Raw genomic sequence first — 16,717 nt, 5'->3', positions numbered from 1 at the left:
GAAACAAACGAAAAAACAGTCAACTTGGCTATACTAAGGAAACATCATTCATTGTATTTTTAATTTGGAAAGAAATTACATGTTGGGCTTTTTATTTGCAATATTATAATAAATGAAAAGATGGATTTATGAGAAACATGATGCCTGGTATTAGCATCTCCAAGAAATCAAATGTTTTTCGGGTGATTGGAATTAGGAAAACGAATGAACGGAATTAGGAACAATGCCATTTCAGATGATTGGAATTAGGACCACATAATTGCTCAATTTTGTTTTCACTAGTGGAGCCTAAGTCTATGAATGCATCCCAACATATTTTATTTTCAATTGTATATAGAAAATGACACTATGTAGCGAAATTGCAGCTTCAAAATACTAAATGGCTATTTTTTAGAGCTTTTAGACATAGTGCATTGTCTTAGGTGAACGGAATAAGGGCACAGCACGGTACTATTTCTTTTGATCGATGGCACATGCTTTTACATACGAGTATTTCCGTTCAATTGGAGAAAGCATAAATTTGATTGAAACATGGATCGAGCCCCTCCTTAGCCGTTCGGTAAGATCCACGGCTTCAAAGCCAGGCCATGCTGAGACTGGCTGGGTTCGATTCGCGGTCGGGTCTATGAAATATTCTGGTTGGAAATTGTCTCGACGCCCCGGGGCATAAAAAGTATCATCGTGTTAGCCTCATGATATACGAATGCAGAAATGGTAACTTGGCTTAGAAACCTCTCAGTTAATAACGTGGAAGTGCTTAATGAACACTGCGAGGCGGCAATGTCAAAGTTGGGGATGTAATGCCAACGAAGAAGAAAAAGATGGATCAACTCAAAAGAAGAGTAGTTTTTTCATTATATCTAACTTCACATTTCTTTTTTTTTCTTATTACTTCTCAATTTTCTCATTCCACTTCCTGTTTCTCATAGCTTGATCTTAGTTCCTCACTTTTCACCAATCAAATTTCATTTATAATTCCTCTCTGCTTACTAATCGCTTTTGATTTTTTTCACTTCCCATCTGTTACTTATGACATATCGATTCTTCTTTTTCACTCAGTTCTTTTCCCATATCTCTTCTAAGATACTACTTACCAAAAATTCTCTATTCTAATCTTCCACTGGTTCTTCCTCACTTACCATCACTCATCACTTCTTACTTATCACTTTTCACTCTACTCTTTTCTTACTTTACTGCAATTTATAATGAAAAATGTTTAGTAAACATTGTTTACTACATACAATAACAAGCCAAAATTTATACTAATTTGTTATCCCAGACAGACAGATCTAATGAAAAAAGTAAAAATTAGGAAATGAAAACTTAAATATCATCATGAGGAGGAAAACACAATTTTAATTTTTTATATTGTACTATATACTGCTATAGTCCCAAATGAAAAAAACCTCAAATGGAGAAAATATTGAGCCTACTTGTCCCACCTTGAAAATGACCGCATATGAATCTCATTATATAGGAGAAAGGAACATATTTGCGGTCATTTTCTATCTACCATTGACAAACTGGCTTGACATTTTTTCATCTGATTCTTTTAATGTTACCAGGACACTATTGACATTATTGATCGCAGACTTGATTCCCAGTTTGATCGAGGAAATGGGTATAGAGTATCATTTTGCTTGCACACAATCTAGAAATTCATGCATTGTTGGACATCGAAACTTTCAATTAATAACTGTGTAAAAATTCCAAAGCACCGAGTTGAAACTCGTTTATAAGCTAAGCTTGTTTGGAAAAGCCAAGAAGAAAATAAATCAATTTTAACTCAATATGGCGCTCTTATATTCTCAGATTGAGATAAAAAGAAAGAATGGGTGAAAATTCCACAAGTCAAAGCCCATTTGTTGAATAATAAAATAATCAACATGGAATGCAATTTCAGGTCGTTAACAAGAATTAATAAATCAAGCTTGATGTTTATGTAAGTAGTCATATTTTCCATCAACGATTAATTACTGCAGATACCAAGTTTCAAGATACCTAAACAAATAAATCAAAAGTCAATCATCTTTCAAGGTATACTACCTGTCATTAACAGGGAGTTCGCCAGCTTTCGAACTTTTCCGATGTTGCACGGTTTAGTGTGGGAAAAAAACCGTTTTGTTTTGTTCACTCCATTGCCATCACAACCAAACTTCAAACCGTAGGCAGGGCACCGCCGCCGTGGATGCCGATGACGCCGGCCGATGAAAACGACCATCATCATTCACAGCGAACACGACCAAGACCACAACCACGACCGCACTAACGACGACAGCCAGCGTCATCGGTCGTCGGCGACTATTAGTCAAGGCATCATCGTACGATAGTTGGATATCGTGGTGAATGTTCTTTTCTAGTTCATTTCCTCGGGAGACGCAACAACCTTCTTGTCCCTTCCCCAATCCTAACGTTATCCTCTTTTTGGTTTATGTTTGCTAGTGGGAAGATTGGTGTAATCCATATGCTTTTTAATTGTTTTCCAACGAAGGAGTGTGTCTTATTTCGATTTATCGTGTTGGGTTCTCCTATATTGATTATATTTTCCATGATTTTTTTTCCCTAGAATTAAATATTACTAAGATCAAGGTCTTAAAGTTTCGGACAGCATATTATAAAGAAGAGTCGGAAATAACTTGTGGTGGATTAATACAACTGGATTCTCTCTACAAACTATTCCGAGGAGCGCATATTGCCATATATCGTCGCCATCATCGCCGACGACGTAGGCGGACCCCAACCCCCATCAGCTGGGCTGGGACTAGAAGCCACCGATTTTCTTTTCTGAATAGGCAAATTAACAGCTCCCCTATCGCATGACTCTCGGTGACGCGCCAAGACTCCCGAGCCAGCAACTTTTTGGGGGGTGATGGTGGTGTGTACCGCGTTTCCCGCCTTCCGGCGGTATGCTGGTAGAGAACGGAGAGTATCCCCAATCGAAGAAAGTACACACAAAAAAGCCGCGTGACCTCCGGGTCCCGGCTCAGTTGGCGCTACGCCGTTGATCCGGAAGGAAACATCTTGGCGAAAGTAACCGTCGCACACTTCAGCAACTTGTTCGTGAACTTGAACCGCGAAACAGGACAAGTCCTTTCTTCGACTTTGATGCCGATCCGAGAAGTGATTAATGTTATGGAGATTTTGCCCAGTGACGAATATATCGGTGTGATATTTTGGTGATGAAAATGAAATCACAAGAAAAGAGCAAGTGAACCGCGAAGAAAACAACACACTGAATTATGCATGACTGTGTAGAAAATGCTGTTATTGGAGAACTTTTGGACGGATTTCTGTGAATAACCTCTTTACGATCCCGAAGTCGACGAATGATTGACGTGAACCTGAAAGTTTTTTTTACAGCTGCAAACGTATCGTGTGTAAGTTACTGTTGGAATCAGAACTGTGTATTTTATTCTTCGATGTTATGGAATTTTTGGAGATTCAAATCATACAAAAGCAGCGATTCAAATCAACGAATCGTGTTGGATGAAAACGTACGACAGGCTCTGCATCTGCACACGGCTCATTTCGCAATTTGTGTGAAGCTTTGCGGAGAAGAAATTTGGAAAACAAAATATGAAATAGCGAATCAGTATCAGCATAACCGTCAGATAACAGTTTAGGAGGCGATTGACATTATCAGTTTAACGATTGGAAAGAAATCCAAGCAAGAAAAATATAATTGATTGAGTGCTTAAGGCTATCTTTTTCACTTATTTCTTGGGTTAAACTTCGATTGACAACATAAGATGCCATATCGGTGAAACAAAGTCCAATCGATCAGAATATGCACAATGCATTATTGAATATAAAGTCATACATATTAAATCCAAGCTTTTCATTGCTAGTTATGTCATCCCAGCACTGGACATATTTTTAATCTACACGCTGTCAGATTTTAGAACCCATGAGTGAGCACGTGCACGTAGTGCTATCGGATATCGAACAGCTTCGATTTTGATTAACGAATCAAGCTGATACTTGTTTTACTTTTTTCTAAAAGTAAGTGTGGGAAAAAGACTACTTTTCCTTAACTCAGTGAAAAGTGTTATATGTACTAAAGGGTTACTGCTCCTTGCATCCATTACATGTATTATTATCAATGATAATTAAAAATTAATAAAGAAATGAAAAGTGAAAATTGTGAGCTCACAGTGAGCACGCATGATAGCCATGAAAAACAACTCAAATTAATCCACAATCGCGAATATTATTCATATGTTATTAATGAAGTACAACTACGAACCCAAAATGCATTCCAATTAGTTGCATAATATTCATTATAGCACTCATTGAATTGTTGTAATACGAAATCACAAGGGAACATCACTTCCATTATCACATTTTGCTCAATAGGCTTAGTTGAGTGATCGAATGGTCGCGTAATTACATGACATGTTTGGAAGCCATTGGTTTGGACTTATTATTTAACCTAGTAGTGATGCGTAAAACTCAAACTCCCAAGAAAATCCGTAATTATCTTTTTGTATAAAATTTTGCGATTGAAAAGGAGGATGTTTTGGCAACGAATGAATAACAAAGTGGAACAAACATTATTCCTCTAAAAGCAATTTTTGATGAATTTTTGAAAAGCCATTTTTTCGTATTGTAAAACACTTTTCAGTTCCAGAATATAATTCTGCATAAACTTTTGTCCATACTAACAATCTTTCTTAAGAGTAATCGTTTAGGGGACATTGAATTTCATAAGCGTCTAAAATTTGAGGAGCTCAGTTTCTTCGGATACGCTTCCCGAAAACCTGTGATCGACGGTTGCTCGACCGTCCTCTTCTACACTTTCCACTTGTGCTCTTCGTCCCGCCAACAGCAACTAAGGAGTTGGTCCTTCAAAGCGTTAACCATTCTGACATGACACTTCTCTTGAACTGAATCCAGGTTGCCACACGCTCCTTGCCGAACTCCTTCTCTGCGGCGAGTTGAGCATCCAACATCTCTTCGATCTCACGCTGAACCTGGAGATTCAGTTTCTGCATCTTACGTTGTGGCCTCGGAGCCAACTCCCTGATCGAACCTTGCGCCAAATGGCTTTAACTACTTCCTGGTCTTCTTTTGCAATCTCAGTGCTTGCACTTTCCATATTGCCAGATCAGCTGCAACTATACAAAGAACCAGCAGATGGTACTCGGGTTCAGTAAACATCCTCAGTGTGTAAAGACTGGTAATCCAATATTCTTGTAATGCAATACTGGCGCTGGCCGCGTCCGAATGCAGGTCAATTGGGAATTGGGAATGAGATTGATGACATGAAACTCGTTGGGATGAAAGCCGAAAAATATTCTTCACCTTCGCGAGTATTCAACGGGAGTTTGGATTAGGACAAGATTGTGTAGGGAACGTCCTGGTGAATGATTTATAAAACTACATATTTATACGGTTGGTAGCTATTAGAGGATGCTATCGAAGGGTTTTAAAATTGGTTTTGTTTACTTTTTATGTGTAGGCCCTTATCAATTATTAAGCGAGATATAACATAAAAATCTTGAATTTATTACAAATCATTTCTAATTTATTATATTATTATTTCTCTTTTTTCACTGGACATTCGAGTAATATAATTGCCGTTGAATTCTTAAAAAATCAGAAGCTAAATATTTGTCGTAAATTTGCATGTTATGATTTCTTCAAACAAGTTTTTCGAACAAAACATAAATCAAATCATATGATATTTGATGCTTACAAAAAAGGATTTCCTAATTTGGTTCGTTTCCCCATATGTCTGTATGCTTTCACCATTGAGTGCATCATAATAATAAGTGAAATCAAAGCTACTTCTTCTTCTTCTTATTGGCATTACATCCCCACACTGGGATAGAGCTGCCTCGCAGCTTAGTGTTCATTAAGCACTTCTACACCCAACCGGCGGTTGGTAGATTTTCTAACAATTCTGTATAAGAATCTACCAAAACCTGTATAAGAATTGGGCATATGCGAAATTGTTAGATTCTTATACAAAAAATGTAAGAAAACCTTACAAAATTGTTAGATTCTTACACAATATTTGTATAAGAATCTAACAATTTCGCATACGCCCAATTCTTATACAGGTTTTGGTAGATTCTTATACAGAATTGTTTGAAAATCTAACAACCGCCGGTTGGGTGTACAGTTATTCACTGCGAGGTTTCTAAGCTAGGTTACCATTTTTGCATTCGTATATCATGAGGCTAGCACGATGATACTTTTATGCCCAGGGAAGTCGCGAAAATTTCCAATCCGAAAATAGCCTAGATCGGCACCGGGAATCGAACCCAGCCACCCTCAGCATGGTCAACGTTATTTTTCCATCAAAGGTATTGTACATATAATTTAATATCGAAGAATTTTCAACAAATCTTTACTTTGGAATGTTACAATAAGAAGGCTTGGAAATATTTAAAATGAAAAGACAGGGACACCGTCTTCGACCAGAAGTCTTACAGACTGAACACCTAACACAGAGAGACAACGGACGAACAAAAAACACCCAGTGGACCAGTGGAGAATTTTTCGATCACTAAAAGGTTTCTCTTTACCGGGGCGGGAATCGAACCCACACTCCATAGTACATGCGTCTAGACGATTGACGTCGCTATCCGCACAGCAACGAAGCCCACGAAGCCGGAAGTCGCATGTCCCGCTCGCGTGCTCCTAGGTTCATTACCATACCACCACCGTTGTCTGCCACATCACCATTCAGGTCCTCTTCGTAATGCTGCCGACACGCTCTTTTGTAAGAAGGTTCCCGTTTATGTTCTTGCACACATTGGGCTGTGGCACGTGGCCCTTACGTGAACGGTTTAACTTCTCATAGAACTTTCGTGCGTTTTTAGCGCGGTACAGTTGCTCCGTCTCTTCACGGTATCGATTTTCCTGCTGGCGCTTTTTCCTCCGAAAAATCGAATTTTGTCTGTTCCGCGCCCGTTTGTATCGTGCCTTGTTCGCCCTTGTGCGATGTTGCAGCAATCTCGCCCATGCTGTATTCTTCTCCTCAACTAACTGCTCACATTCGCCGTCGTACCAGTCAATTCTCTGATCCGGGAGCACCGTGCCTAGTGTAGCGGTTGCGGTGCTTCAAATGGCGGATCGAATATCCAGCCATCTGCAAGAGACGCTGCGCCGTAGTCTTGTGCTAGTCCACCGTCTTGTAGCCGCCCAATGTTTAGCCGCGGCGGACGACTCCGACGCGTGTTGTACACCGTCGAGAGTTTTGAGCGCAGACATACTGCAACGAGGTAGTGGTCGGATTAAATATTCGCACTACGGTAAGTGCGGACGTTCGTGACGCCGGAGAAGAATTTGCCGTCGAGTACAACGTGGTCGCTTTGGTTTTCCGTTACTGGATTAGGTGATTTCCATGTGGCCTTGTGGATGAATCTATGACAAAAGGTCGAAAGACAAAAGGTCGAAAGGACAAAAGGTCGAAAGACAAAAGGTCGAAAAGACAAAAGGTCGAAAAGACAAAAGGTCGAAAAGACAAAATGTCGAAAGGGACAAAAGGTCGAAAGGACAAAAGGTCGAAAGGCACAAAAGGTCGAAAAGGACAAAAGGTCGAAAAGGACAAAAGGTCGAAAGGGACAAAAGGTCGATCAAGATCAAGTTGATGACAAGTTGGGTGTATTCCGAAAGAATTTATGAAATGCATTTAACTTCAAGTAGAAATAACATACTCATCACATCATTCGAAGTTGAAGAATGAGCAATTTTTAAAGAAGGAGTAATTACTATGAAAAAAATATTATGAATATCTAGATGGTTCTGTTAGAGATAAAAAAATTGTTGATTTAGGAAATGAATAAATCTTGTATTGCGCGAGACAGAGTTGTCCTATACAGTTGCCATAAAAAGTTGCTCTTTTATTTTAAACTATGTTTAGCAATTAAATGAAATTCATTCAATGAGTGCAAATAATAGATGAAAATCTAGGTTTTCTGAATGTCGCTTCGATCTGTCAAAATAGTGCACTCCGTCGCCATGCAGGCGCACGCATTGAAAATACATCGGCGTGTAATATACGCCGGTGTATTTGATGTGCGGCGTGCACTATTATGACATATCGAAGTGACATTTAGAAAACTCAACATCCATCTCTTAGTTGTACTCACTGAATGAATTTTATTTATTTGTCAAAAATGTGAAAAATAAAAGAGCAGAGTTTTTGTTCACTGTGTAGGGCAACTCTGGTGCTAGATTGACTCTCTCCGTTTCAGTTCCTTGTCCATTCCGACCTTTTGATCTTATTGATCTTTAGTTTCTTTCGACCTTTTGTCCCGTTCGACGTTCTGTCCGTTTCGACCTTTTGTCCCGTTCGACGTTTTGTCCTTTCGACCTTCTGTCCCTTTCGACCTTTTGTCCTTTTCGACCATTTGTCCCTTCGACCTTTTGTCTTTCGACGTTTTGTCTTTCGACTTTTTGTCCTTTCGACCTTTTGTCTTTCGACCTTTTGTCACTAACCCCTTGTGGATATTCTTGCGGGGGAAGAAAGTGCTTCGGACTACCGTTCCGCGGGAGACTGCGAAGTTCATGCATCGTTGGCCGTTGTCGTTCGATACGGTATGCAGACTATCCGGTCCGATGACCGGTCTATACATTTCCTCCCTTCCTACCTGAGCGTTCATGTCAACGATGACGATTTTGACGTGCCATCGTATGTCTGCTCCAGCTGTGCATAGAACGCTTCTTTCTCGTCTTCGGGTCTCCCTTCGTGTGGGCAGTGCACGTTGATGATGCTATAGTTGAAGAAACGGCCCGATTTTCAACACTTTCTGTCCGTTCCAAAAGATTTCCTGCAGCGGTACGACGTCAAAGTTGCGGAGATTTAATTCATCGTAAATTATCCTGTCACAACCTGCAAAGCCTAGCGGCTTGCAGTTCCATGTTCCAAGCTTACAATCGCCTAGGTCGTTGCCGATTTCCAGGCGGCTTATTGGGCCTGCGCTAACCTCCTGTGTCGTCTGAGGGCCGTCGTGTCAGGGCTGTTTAGCGTCCCACCTAACAACAGGACTTGGACTTCGGCACACGGTCGCTTTGGCGGAGCCTACTTGTGGATACATGCAGCTTTTTATAGAGGTTTAACAGAGCCCATTGTCAAACCCCACCACAACCTAGGAAAGCATCACAACTCGCAGGTGGCCTGGGAAGGGATCGTCAAGCCCTTGGACATAGTCCCTGCTGCCCGCGTTGATGTATCAGGTAAACTATTTTAGGAATATGGTTATTTTCGAAATTTTTGAATCTTCGGTTTCTTGAAACTCAAGACTCAAGGTTCAAGAATATTTAGATTTTGATTTCAAAAAAGAATTGACTAAATAAACTAAACGATATCATGAGGAACTCTCGAACTTTAGACTTGTTTCTTTCGAAAGAGAACATATCTGCATTTTTCTGTCTATAATATTGCGATATTTAGCAAAAATGTTGGTTCACCACCTATTTTTAGATATCTAGACCAACATTTGAAAAGGGCGTAACTGCCAAAATTTATTCCTTCTGATTCCTCGTCTACATACATAGCTATATATGTAGACGAAGAATCAGAAGGAATAAATTTTGGCTGTTACGCCCTTTTCAAATGTTGGTCTAGATATATTATCAACGTAAAGGGTATCCATAGCAAAACGAAAAAAATTGATTGTACCGATTATTAGAAGCATATCGCAACCAGGTCTAAGATTTTAAAATACTGCTCACAAAATCGCTAGTTTGGTCGATGTGGTTACTCAAAGGGCATTCCCATAGATTTTTTTCAAATTGAAATAAACTCAGTCAAAATTTGAGTTGTAAAGAGAAAAAATGGATCATTCTCATTCCAATTTCTGTTGTTTGCTAAAGCGTTAGTTAGAACCCGTCAGTGAATGAACAATTATGAATCAGAGATCAACGGCAAAATTGAAACTTAGTACGAATAACGGCAGACAGCGTATGTTAAATCGATAATTTTTGTTATGTTACGTGCTCCTAATAGTTCACTATGTTTTAGTTTTCTCTTGAAAAGGAGCCAATATTTGGGCCGAAACGTCGAGCAATGCAAATGTAAACCCGTCTGAATTTCTGTATGTCTGTATTCAGTCTGTATTTCAGACTGAAAGCGAAAAGACAAGATTTAAAACAACTTGAAATAGTAAAAGAATGTTGTCATTCCTAAGATCCAATGTAGTAGAAACCGCATGATTCCAAATATAATTGTTCGTCTCACATTTATCAATGCTACGGAAAGTTCCAAATGCGTTCATGCATTCATGTTTTACGAGATCTGTTCCTTATAGTCACGAATTTATTCATTTTGAACAAGAAGAGAACTTGTTGCTGAAAATTGCAAATAAAAAATAAGCAACAAAAGAATCTAGCTTTATTGCCCAATATATTCCCGAAAATGATGAGCTTTTTCTGTTTAGGAGATTGTTACAACTTAATTGAAAACAAACCCGGATTCAGATCCTGATATACGGCAAATGATTATTGGCCTATTATTTTCAAGTTAAGTCTGTGTCTGATAATTGTCTGTTGTTTATTGACTGTTTAAGAGTTTATCCTTTAGCATTGGCAACTGTTAAGTTGCTCATTCACTGAACTTGAACGAATAAACGATTATATTTCAGAAATTAAGTTAACTTTCGCTAAAAAAGAGCAAATGGGCTCAGTGTTTTTGGACATTAAGGGGGCTTTTGATTCAGTTTGCGTCGATGTCTTATCCGACAAACTCCACGAGTGTGGACTTTCACCAATTTTGAACAAATATTTGTACAATTTGTTGTCAGAGAAGCGTATGAGTTTTTCTTCATTCGGCAACTTCACGAATTAGCTACAAGCAGCACGCGCAACATCTTTCAAATAGGTGTTTGTTCCTAATAAATTGCATTGAAGACACTGGCAATACATCGAGTCACATTAAAGCCACTTCCCAGTTTCAGATAATCACAATGTTTCATTTCCGTTTAAGTGGCGTCGCAATATTCTATCCATCTGACTTCTTGGGTGGTTTAAAATTCGATGTGTTTCATATCAGAAACAAAACAGATAAGTTGCAGAATTAATAACAGTTCGGTTCATTGCTGTTACGACAATGTTTCTGATATGTTGCAAAACACTTTGAGCTCAGCTGAGCAGTATTTTATTTTTGACAGTCCCCTGCATGTTCCGTATAAGGAACAATGAAGTTACAAATGACTTTGTTGTTTATGTAGTGCACTTGTAGCAGAATCTCCAAATAGAATTGTTGGTGTGATGGTTATAGTAGAAGGTTGCAAATCTCAAGGTCCATGGTTCGATTCCCGGTTGATTTTTGTGTTTTTATTTTCATTGTAGCCGCAAGATGTTGCAAATAGGCTCCACCACTTGCGCTTTTTGTGTCACAAAGGAGTTCCAAATACGACACGTTGTGCATAAGTCAGACATTTTGTAAGTCACACCACAGTTGTTGTTACTCACTAAGAAACAAGAGGTGTTGCTTGGGCTCCCCCAGGGCTCATGTTTAAGCCCCCTTCTTTACATTTTTTACGTCAGAGACATTGATGAATGTCTCATCCCAAATTGCTCGTTAAGACAGCTTGCAGATGATTGTGTTGTATCCGTTTCGGGTCCAACAGCGGTTGATCTGCAAGGACCATTGCAAGATACTTTGGACAATTTGTCAACTTGGGCTTTTTCCCCGGAGAAAACTGAGATGGTTGTCTTTTCAAAAAAACATAATCCGGGACAGTTCCCTCTTCAACTGATGGGTAAGACAATCACTCACAGCATGTCTTCTACATACCTCGGGGTCTGGTTCGACTCGAAAAGCACCTTCGGGAAGCACATTGTGTATCTGACACAAAAATGCCAGAAACGAATCAACTTCATGCGAACAATAACCGGAACATGGTGGGGAGCGCACCCCGAAGATCTCATCACGTTGTATCGAACAACAATTCTGTCGAATACGGTAGCTTCTGCTTCCAGTCCGCAGAAAAAACTCACATGCTGAAGCTTCAAAGGATTCAGTACCGCTGTCTACGTATCGCGTTGGGTTGTATGAATTCGACTCATACAATTAGTTTAGAAGTACTTGCGGGAGTACTTCCTTTGACAGATCGTTTCGCGAAATTATCGCTCCGGTTCCTCCTCCTTGTGAGGTTCTCAAACAAAACTCTCAATCTCGATTCATGAGTATTTACCACTGGTATATGACGCTGGAGGTAAGCCCATCTTCGGTTGACACCAATCGTGCTAACTTCTTAGACTCCTACAGTTCCTCTGTATCATTTGATCTGTCCATGAAACAGGAGGTTCATGGAATACCAGACTTCCTTCGTGCGGAGGTAATACCTTCATTATTTGCAAGCAAATACGGGCACGCCAGCCAGGAGAGAAGCTTTTTTACAGATGGGTCAAAATCGAATGACTCCACTGGTTTCGATGTTTTCAACGTTTTCCATAGCGCCTATTTTAAGCTCAAAGAGCCTAGTTCCGTGTACACTGCTGAGCTAGCAGCTATACACTATTCACTCGAGCAAATCGCATCCCTACCTTCTGACCACTTTTTCATCTTCACCGACAGTCTAAGTTCCCTGTTCACGGAGTAGCAACCATTGATATGTACAGTCAGTCTAAGCTAAGCTAAGCTTCACCGACAGTCTAAGTTCCTTGAAGGCTGTTCGGTCAATGAAACCGGTTAAGCACTCAGCGTATCTTCTGAATGGAATACGGAAAGCTTTGAGTGCTTTATCAAAACGATCTTACACAATCACCATGGCCTGGGTCCCTTCTCATTGCTCGATTCCGGGCAATGAGAAAGCGGACTCTTTGGCTAAGGTGGGCGCTTCGATGAATTTTTCTCATTAGTTCGTCAGGAAATCTTGATCAGCTATCAACAAAAATGGACAAAGGGGGAGATGGGTAGATGGTTGTATTCAATTCGTCAACAGATATCGAGGCGGCCATAATTCAATTTGAATTTGGGACGAGATTACATTCGAATCATGTGTCGTCTAATGTCCAATCACTACTCTTTAAATGCACATCTTTTTCGAGTGGGGCTCTCAGAAGGCAATCTCTGTGTTTGCGGCGCAGATTACCAAGACATTGACCATGTCGTGTGGGAGTGCGAGGAGCATCGTGGCCCCAGATCTGCGCTAACTGTACATCTGCGGGTCAACTATGTGAATATCAACATCATAAGTAATTAATGTAAGCACCCTAAATTCCTTTTCTCTCCTTCAATATTATTGTATTCCCTAACCTCGACCAAACCGCGAGTCTTACGGTTCCCCAAAACTAACATTAGTGTATAAGAATCATAATAAACTGTATTTAAAAACATGATTCCGGCTCCGTAACGCTTCACGGCAAATGAGCCTTCCAAATAAATGACAGATTAAAAAAACGATTATATTTACTCACGCTCGTGCAAACTGGCAAAAGTGTTAGATACTAATTCCCGCTTAAGCCCCATGGGGTGATGACGTGGTAAGAAGTTTTCAAAAATATGAACACAAAGTTTCAGAATGGGTCCTTTATGCAATTCGTTGTGCATATACACAAACAAAACTAGGTCCAAATCACGTGCCAACAATCCACTATACCAAACCTTGTATGATCCAGCAGATCTCAATTTCAGTTTCCGCGAAAGATTTTGTGGCTTGTACATTTCAGTAACAGATTAGTCTATTTGCATTACGATTCCAATTCTGAAATGGATTACATCTGCAATCGCATCACATTAACAAGAAATTCAGTTACGTATCGCGTAAAAGACAATAAATCCGCGAACAGATCTACGCTAATCGCATTTTCCACCGACCGAATAGACAAACGAATCCGAACTGAAAGCGATTTTTCTCTCTCCACTTCCAGCAGCCATAGTGTGATGCCAGCGACGATTGAAATCCTGCCATCGACTCCGGGAAAGTGTAAGTGATTCATGGAAAAAGTGGGACACGTCGCGTCATCCTGATTCCCCGCGAGCATCGGTCGGTGTGCCAGTGACAGTTTTTGTGCATCCCCGTCCCCGCCCAGAAAGGGAGTGTGAACATGCGGCGGAGCGGTAGTGCACTGTCGTCGCAGCGAATGACAGTCCTTACGGCTGTCAGCACGCACAATATCCTCGGCAACCATACGGTGTCGTACTACAACAGCTCCACCAATTCGAGCAATGTGCGCGGTTCGGGCCATCACCACCAGGGACTGCAAACGTTGCGCTCTAATATGCACGGCAACGTCAACGTCATGCTTGGCGGGTGAGTTCTATCAATTAGAAATTAAGTGTTGGACTAATTCTCCAGCTGTAGCGTTTTCGGAAAATATGCGAAATATAAATTAATCGGTTTTCAATAATTCAGGTCATCAGATCCATAGCTAGTGAAATCATGGAAATAGTTTTTTTTCAATTTGACAGTAGCAGAAAAATTTAATGGAAGGGTGAGACAACGATTTTCTTATAATATAGATATGCCTAATTTTTTATTGGCTATTCTCTGAATTTTGGTAATTCATTTGGCGAATTCTTTATGTTCCAAGACACGTTTTTATTTGAGTCATACATTTGATTCTTCTATGTATAAAGCATATGCATCAGAACTTGTAATAGAAAAATACAATACCTGGAAATAAGTCCGTCGAAACATCTCTGCCTACTCATGAAGACTATGGGAGGGTACATACCTGCAAATAAAATGAAATGGAGACATTTAAAATACTACAATAAATAGCTCAATTTATTAAATCAAGTGATTCTGTTTACCGTAAACTATTTAAGAAATAACAAAAAAGTTTAAAGCAATAATTGGCATATGGTCGGTCTGTAGATCCTATTTAACTGTGTATACCAGTATAAGTTGTTTAACAAACATCGTGGATATGAAACGAATAGCAAATAAAACTGAAGAAATGCAGGTTCTATGTAGTGTTATGCAGGTGTTATGTCCACGCGACCCTGACGTGAGCATTACTTAATATTGAAGATAAAAGATTGAACGATATGTTTGTTCTCACATTTACATTTGCCTGAAGAGTTTAAACACGAAAGCTCTCAAGTCATATCGCAGACACGCGCGGCTTCTCAAACAACGGCCAGCAACGGCTTATCCACTGCACGGAACGCTCTTGATAAGCATGCGTGACTTACTCGACTTAAGTCAATCTAAATGACGGCCCATTTGAAACCATGGTCATGGTATCGCCGCCTAATTTTTACGACATCAGTCATAGCATTTCCAACGACGTCAAATGGCTGTGCAGTTGAATTTCGAATGGAGTTCTCGAGCAGCAGCATTTTATTAACAAGTACCACAAATGAAATTTGTAGCCCAATTTAGATCACTATCGCGTTACGAAACTTTTCCCATGACTATTCCCGTCCCCGTGTGCCCTTCGGCACGGCTGGCTGTCAAGTTTGCGCAGCTTTCCGAGAATTTTCCTTTCCTCGTGCAGTGTTCCCCTGGATATGTCGTCGGTGATGATGGTTAAAAATAGTGCTATGAGTAGGAAACTAGTAGGACGAAGTGAGCCGCACGCAAAGTAGTCTATTTGTTATGCAAATAAGTATGATACTGGAAATTAAAATCTGGATGAATTAATATGAGTGACTTTTCCCTTTCTCGTTGCCATCAACCCTTACTTGCAGTCATTGCTGTCGTCATACATGAACCGCGCATTGAAATTGCGAGAAGCTCAAACTTCTGACAGTTTAGCTTCATCTTGTGTCTAGCAAACCAACAGACTCATTGGGATTGTTTTCGAGTGGTCAAAAAATTGAAGCTCATCTACAATGTAAAGCACCGCCGAAAATTTTCACAGTTTGCTATAATACTTTGAATTGCGGTGCCACTCCTTATATTGAAGCTGGCTGTATACATCGCATGATAATGCGGATGATTGATGAATTGCCCTCCATTAATTGATTAGATGTTTAAGAATTGGAATTGTGAAACATTTTTTTTTAATTTGATCGATTACTATTATGGAAATAAGCATAAGTTTATTCATTCTTTCGTCGTTCTTCCTTTTTGATGACATTACGTCCATCACACGGTTAGATGACTTTACCTATTAATGGGTACTATGTTATTGTTGATATTATTCCCACCGTGAAAAATTCACCCATTTTCTTGAAAAAGCGCCACTACCCATTAAAATGGGGTAAAGTCATCTAACCGTGCAGTGCGACATTGTTGCACATGCAGCATTTTCACATTTATTAACTGTGAATTTTCTAATCCAACACAGATAAAAATATGTTGTGATTTTAAATGTATTTTCATGCACATATTTGGAGCATGCAAATAAACGTTTTCAGTTTTGTATCCATAAATAAAGAGGCTTACATGATGATCATCATCATCATATTGATGACACACTGGAAGTCGGGAAAATTTACAACGCGAAAATTTCTTAGACCAGACCGGGAATCGAACGTGCCACCTTCAGCATGGTCTTCCTTTGCTTTGTAGCCGCTGGGCAAAAAAACCACATCATCAGTTCTTTTTTAAATGGACTTTCTACTAAATGACAAATACTAGTGATGATATTTTTTCTCATGATAACATCAGACTTATCACACTGACTGGTTCAAAAGGAACCTCTAGTCCCACTTGGTATTAGCAAAAATTAGATCAGCTGCATCAAAGGTATTCCAATGATAAACTTCCTGCACCGGCAGAACAAACAGCCCATAGAGGAAAACGGTGTAGTAATTTTCACGACCACGTCCAAGAATGAAGCATGTTCCAGCCCATTCCTACACGCC

General features: G+C 39.8%; 2 protein-coding genes across 6 annotated transcripts in view; one reads left to right on the top strand and one right to left on the bottom strand.

Annotated features, from left to right (window-relative positions):
- Positions 1 to 16,717, bottom strand: part of LOC134210117 (probable beta-hexosaminidase fdl) — a 158,001-nt gene that overhangs the window by 55,684 nt on the left and 85,600 nt on the right. For 2 of the 4 annotated variants that reach the window (XM_062686139.1, XM_062686140.1), the window contains one exon: positions 14,574 to 14,634. The exons of the other annotated variants lie outside the window; for them this stretch is intronic. In XM_062686139.1, the coding sequence (XP_062542123.1) occupies positions 14,574 to 14,597 (24 nt within the window). In that variant the 5' untranslated portion in view covers positions 14,598 to 14,634. The remainder of the gene's footprint in view (positions 1 to 14,573; positions 14,635 to 16,717) is intronic. 4 annotated transcript variants of the gene reach the window in all.
- LOC134210119 (uncharacterized) overlaps positions 1 to 16,717 on the top strand; it is a 62,692-nt gene that overhangs the window by 8,514 nt on the left and 37,461 nt on the right. The window contains exons 1-2 of one of the 2 annotated variants that reach the window (XM_062686143.1): positions 2,840 to 3,377; positions 13,828 to 14,210. In XM_062686143.1, coding sequence (XP_062542127.1) covers positions 14,005 to 14,210 — 206 coding nt within the window. In that variant the 5' untranslated portion in view covers positions 2,840 to 3,377; positions 13,828 to 14,004. Of the gene's footprint in view, positions 1 to 2,839; positions 3,378 to 13,827; positions 14,211 to 16,717 lie in introns of those variants that run through there. The other variant, XM_062686144.1, reaches the window with a different exon arrangement.

This window comes from Armigeres subalbatus, chromosome 2 (genome assembly GCF_024139115.2).
Source record: "Armigeres subalbatus isolate Guangzhou_Male chromosome 2, GZ_Asu_2, whole genome shotgun sequence".
In the NCBI taxonomy this organism is placed as follows: Eukaryota; Metazoa; Arthropoda; class Insecta; order Diptera; family Culicidae; genus Armigeres; species Armigeres subalbatus.
The sequence above is the reverse complement of the archived record's forward strand: the minus strand, read 5'-3'. Positions and strand labels throughout refer to the sequence as shown.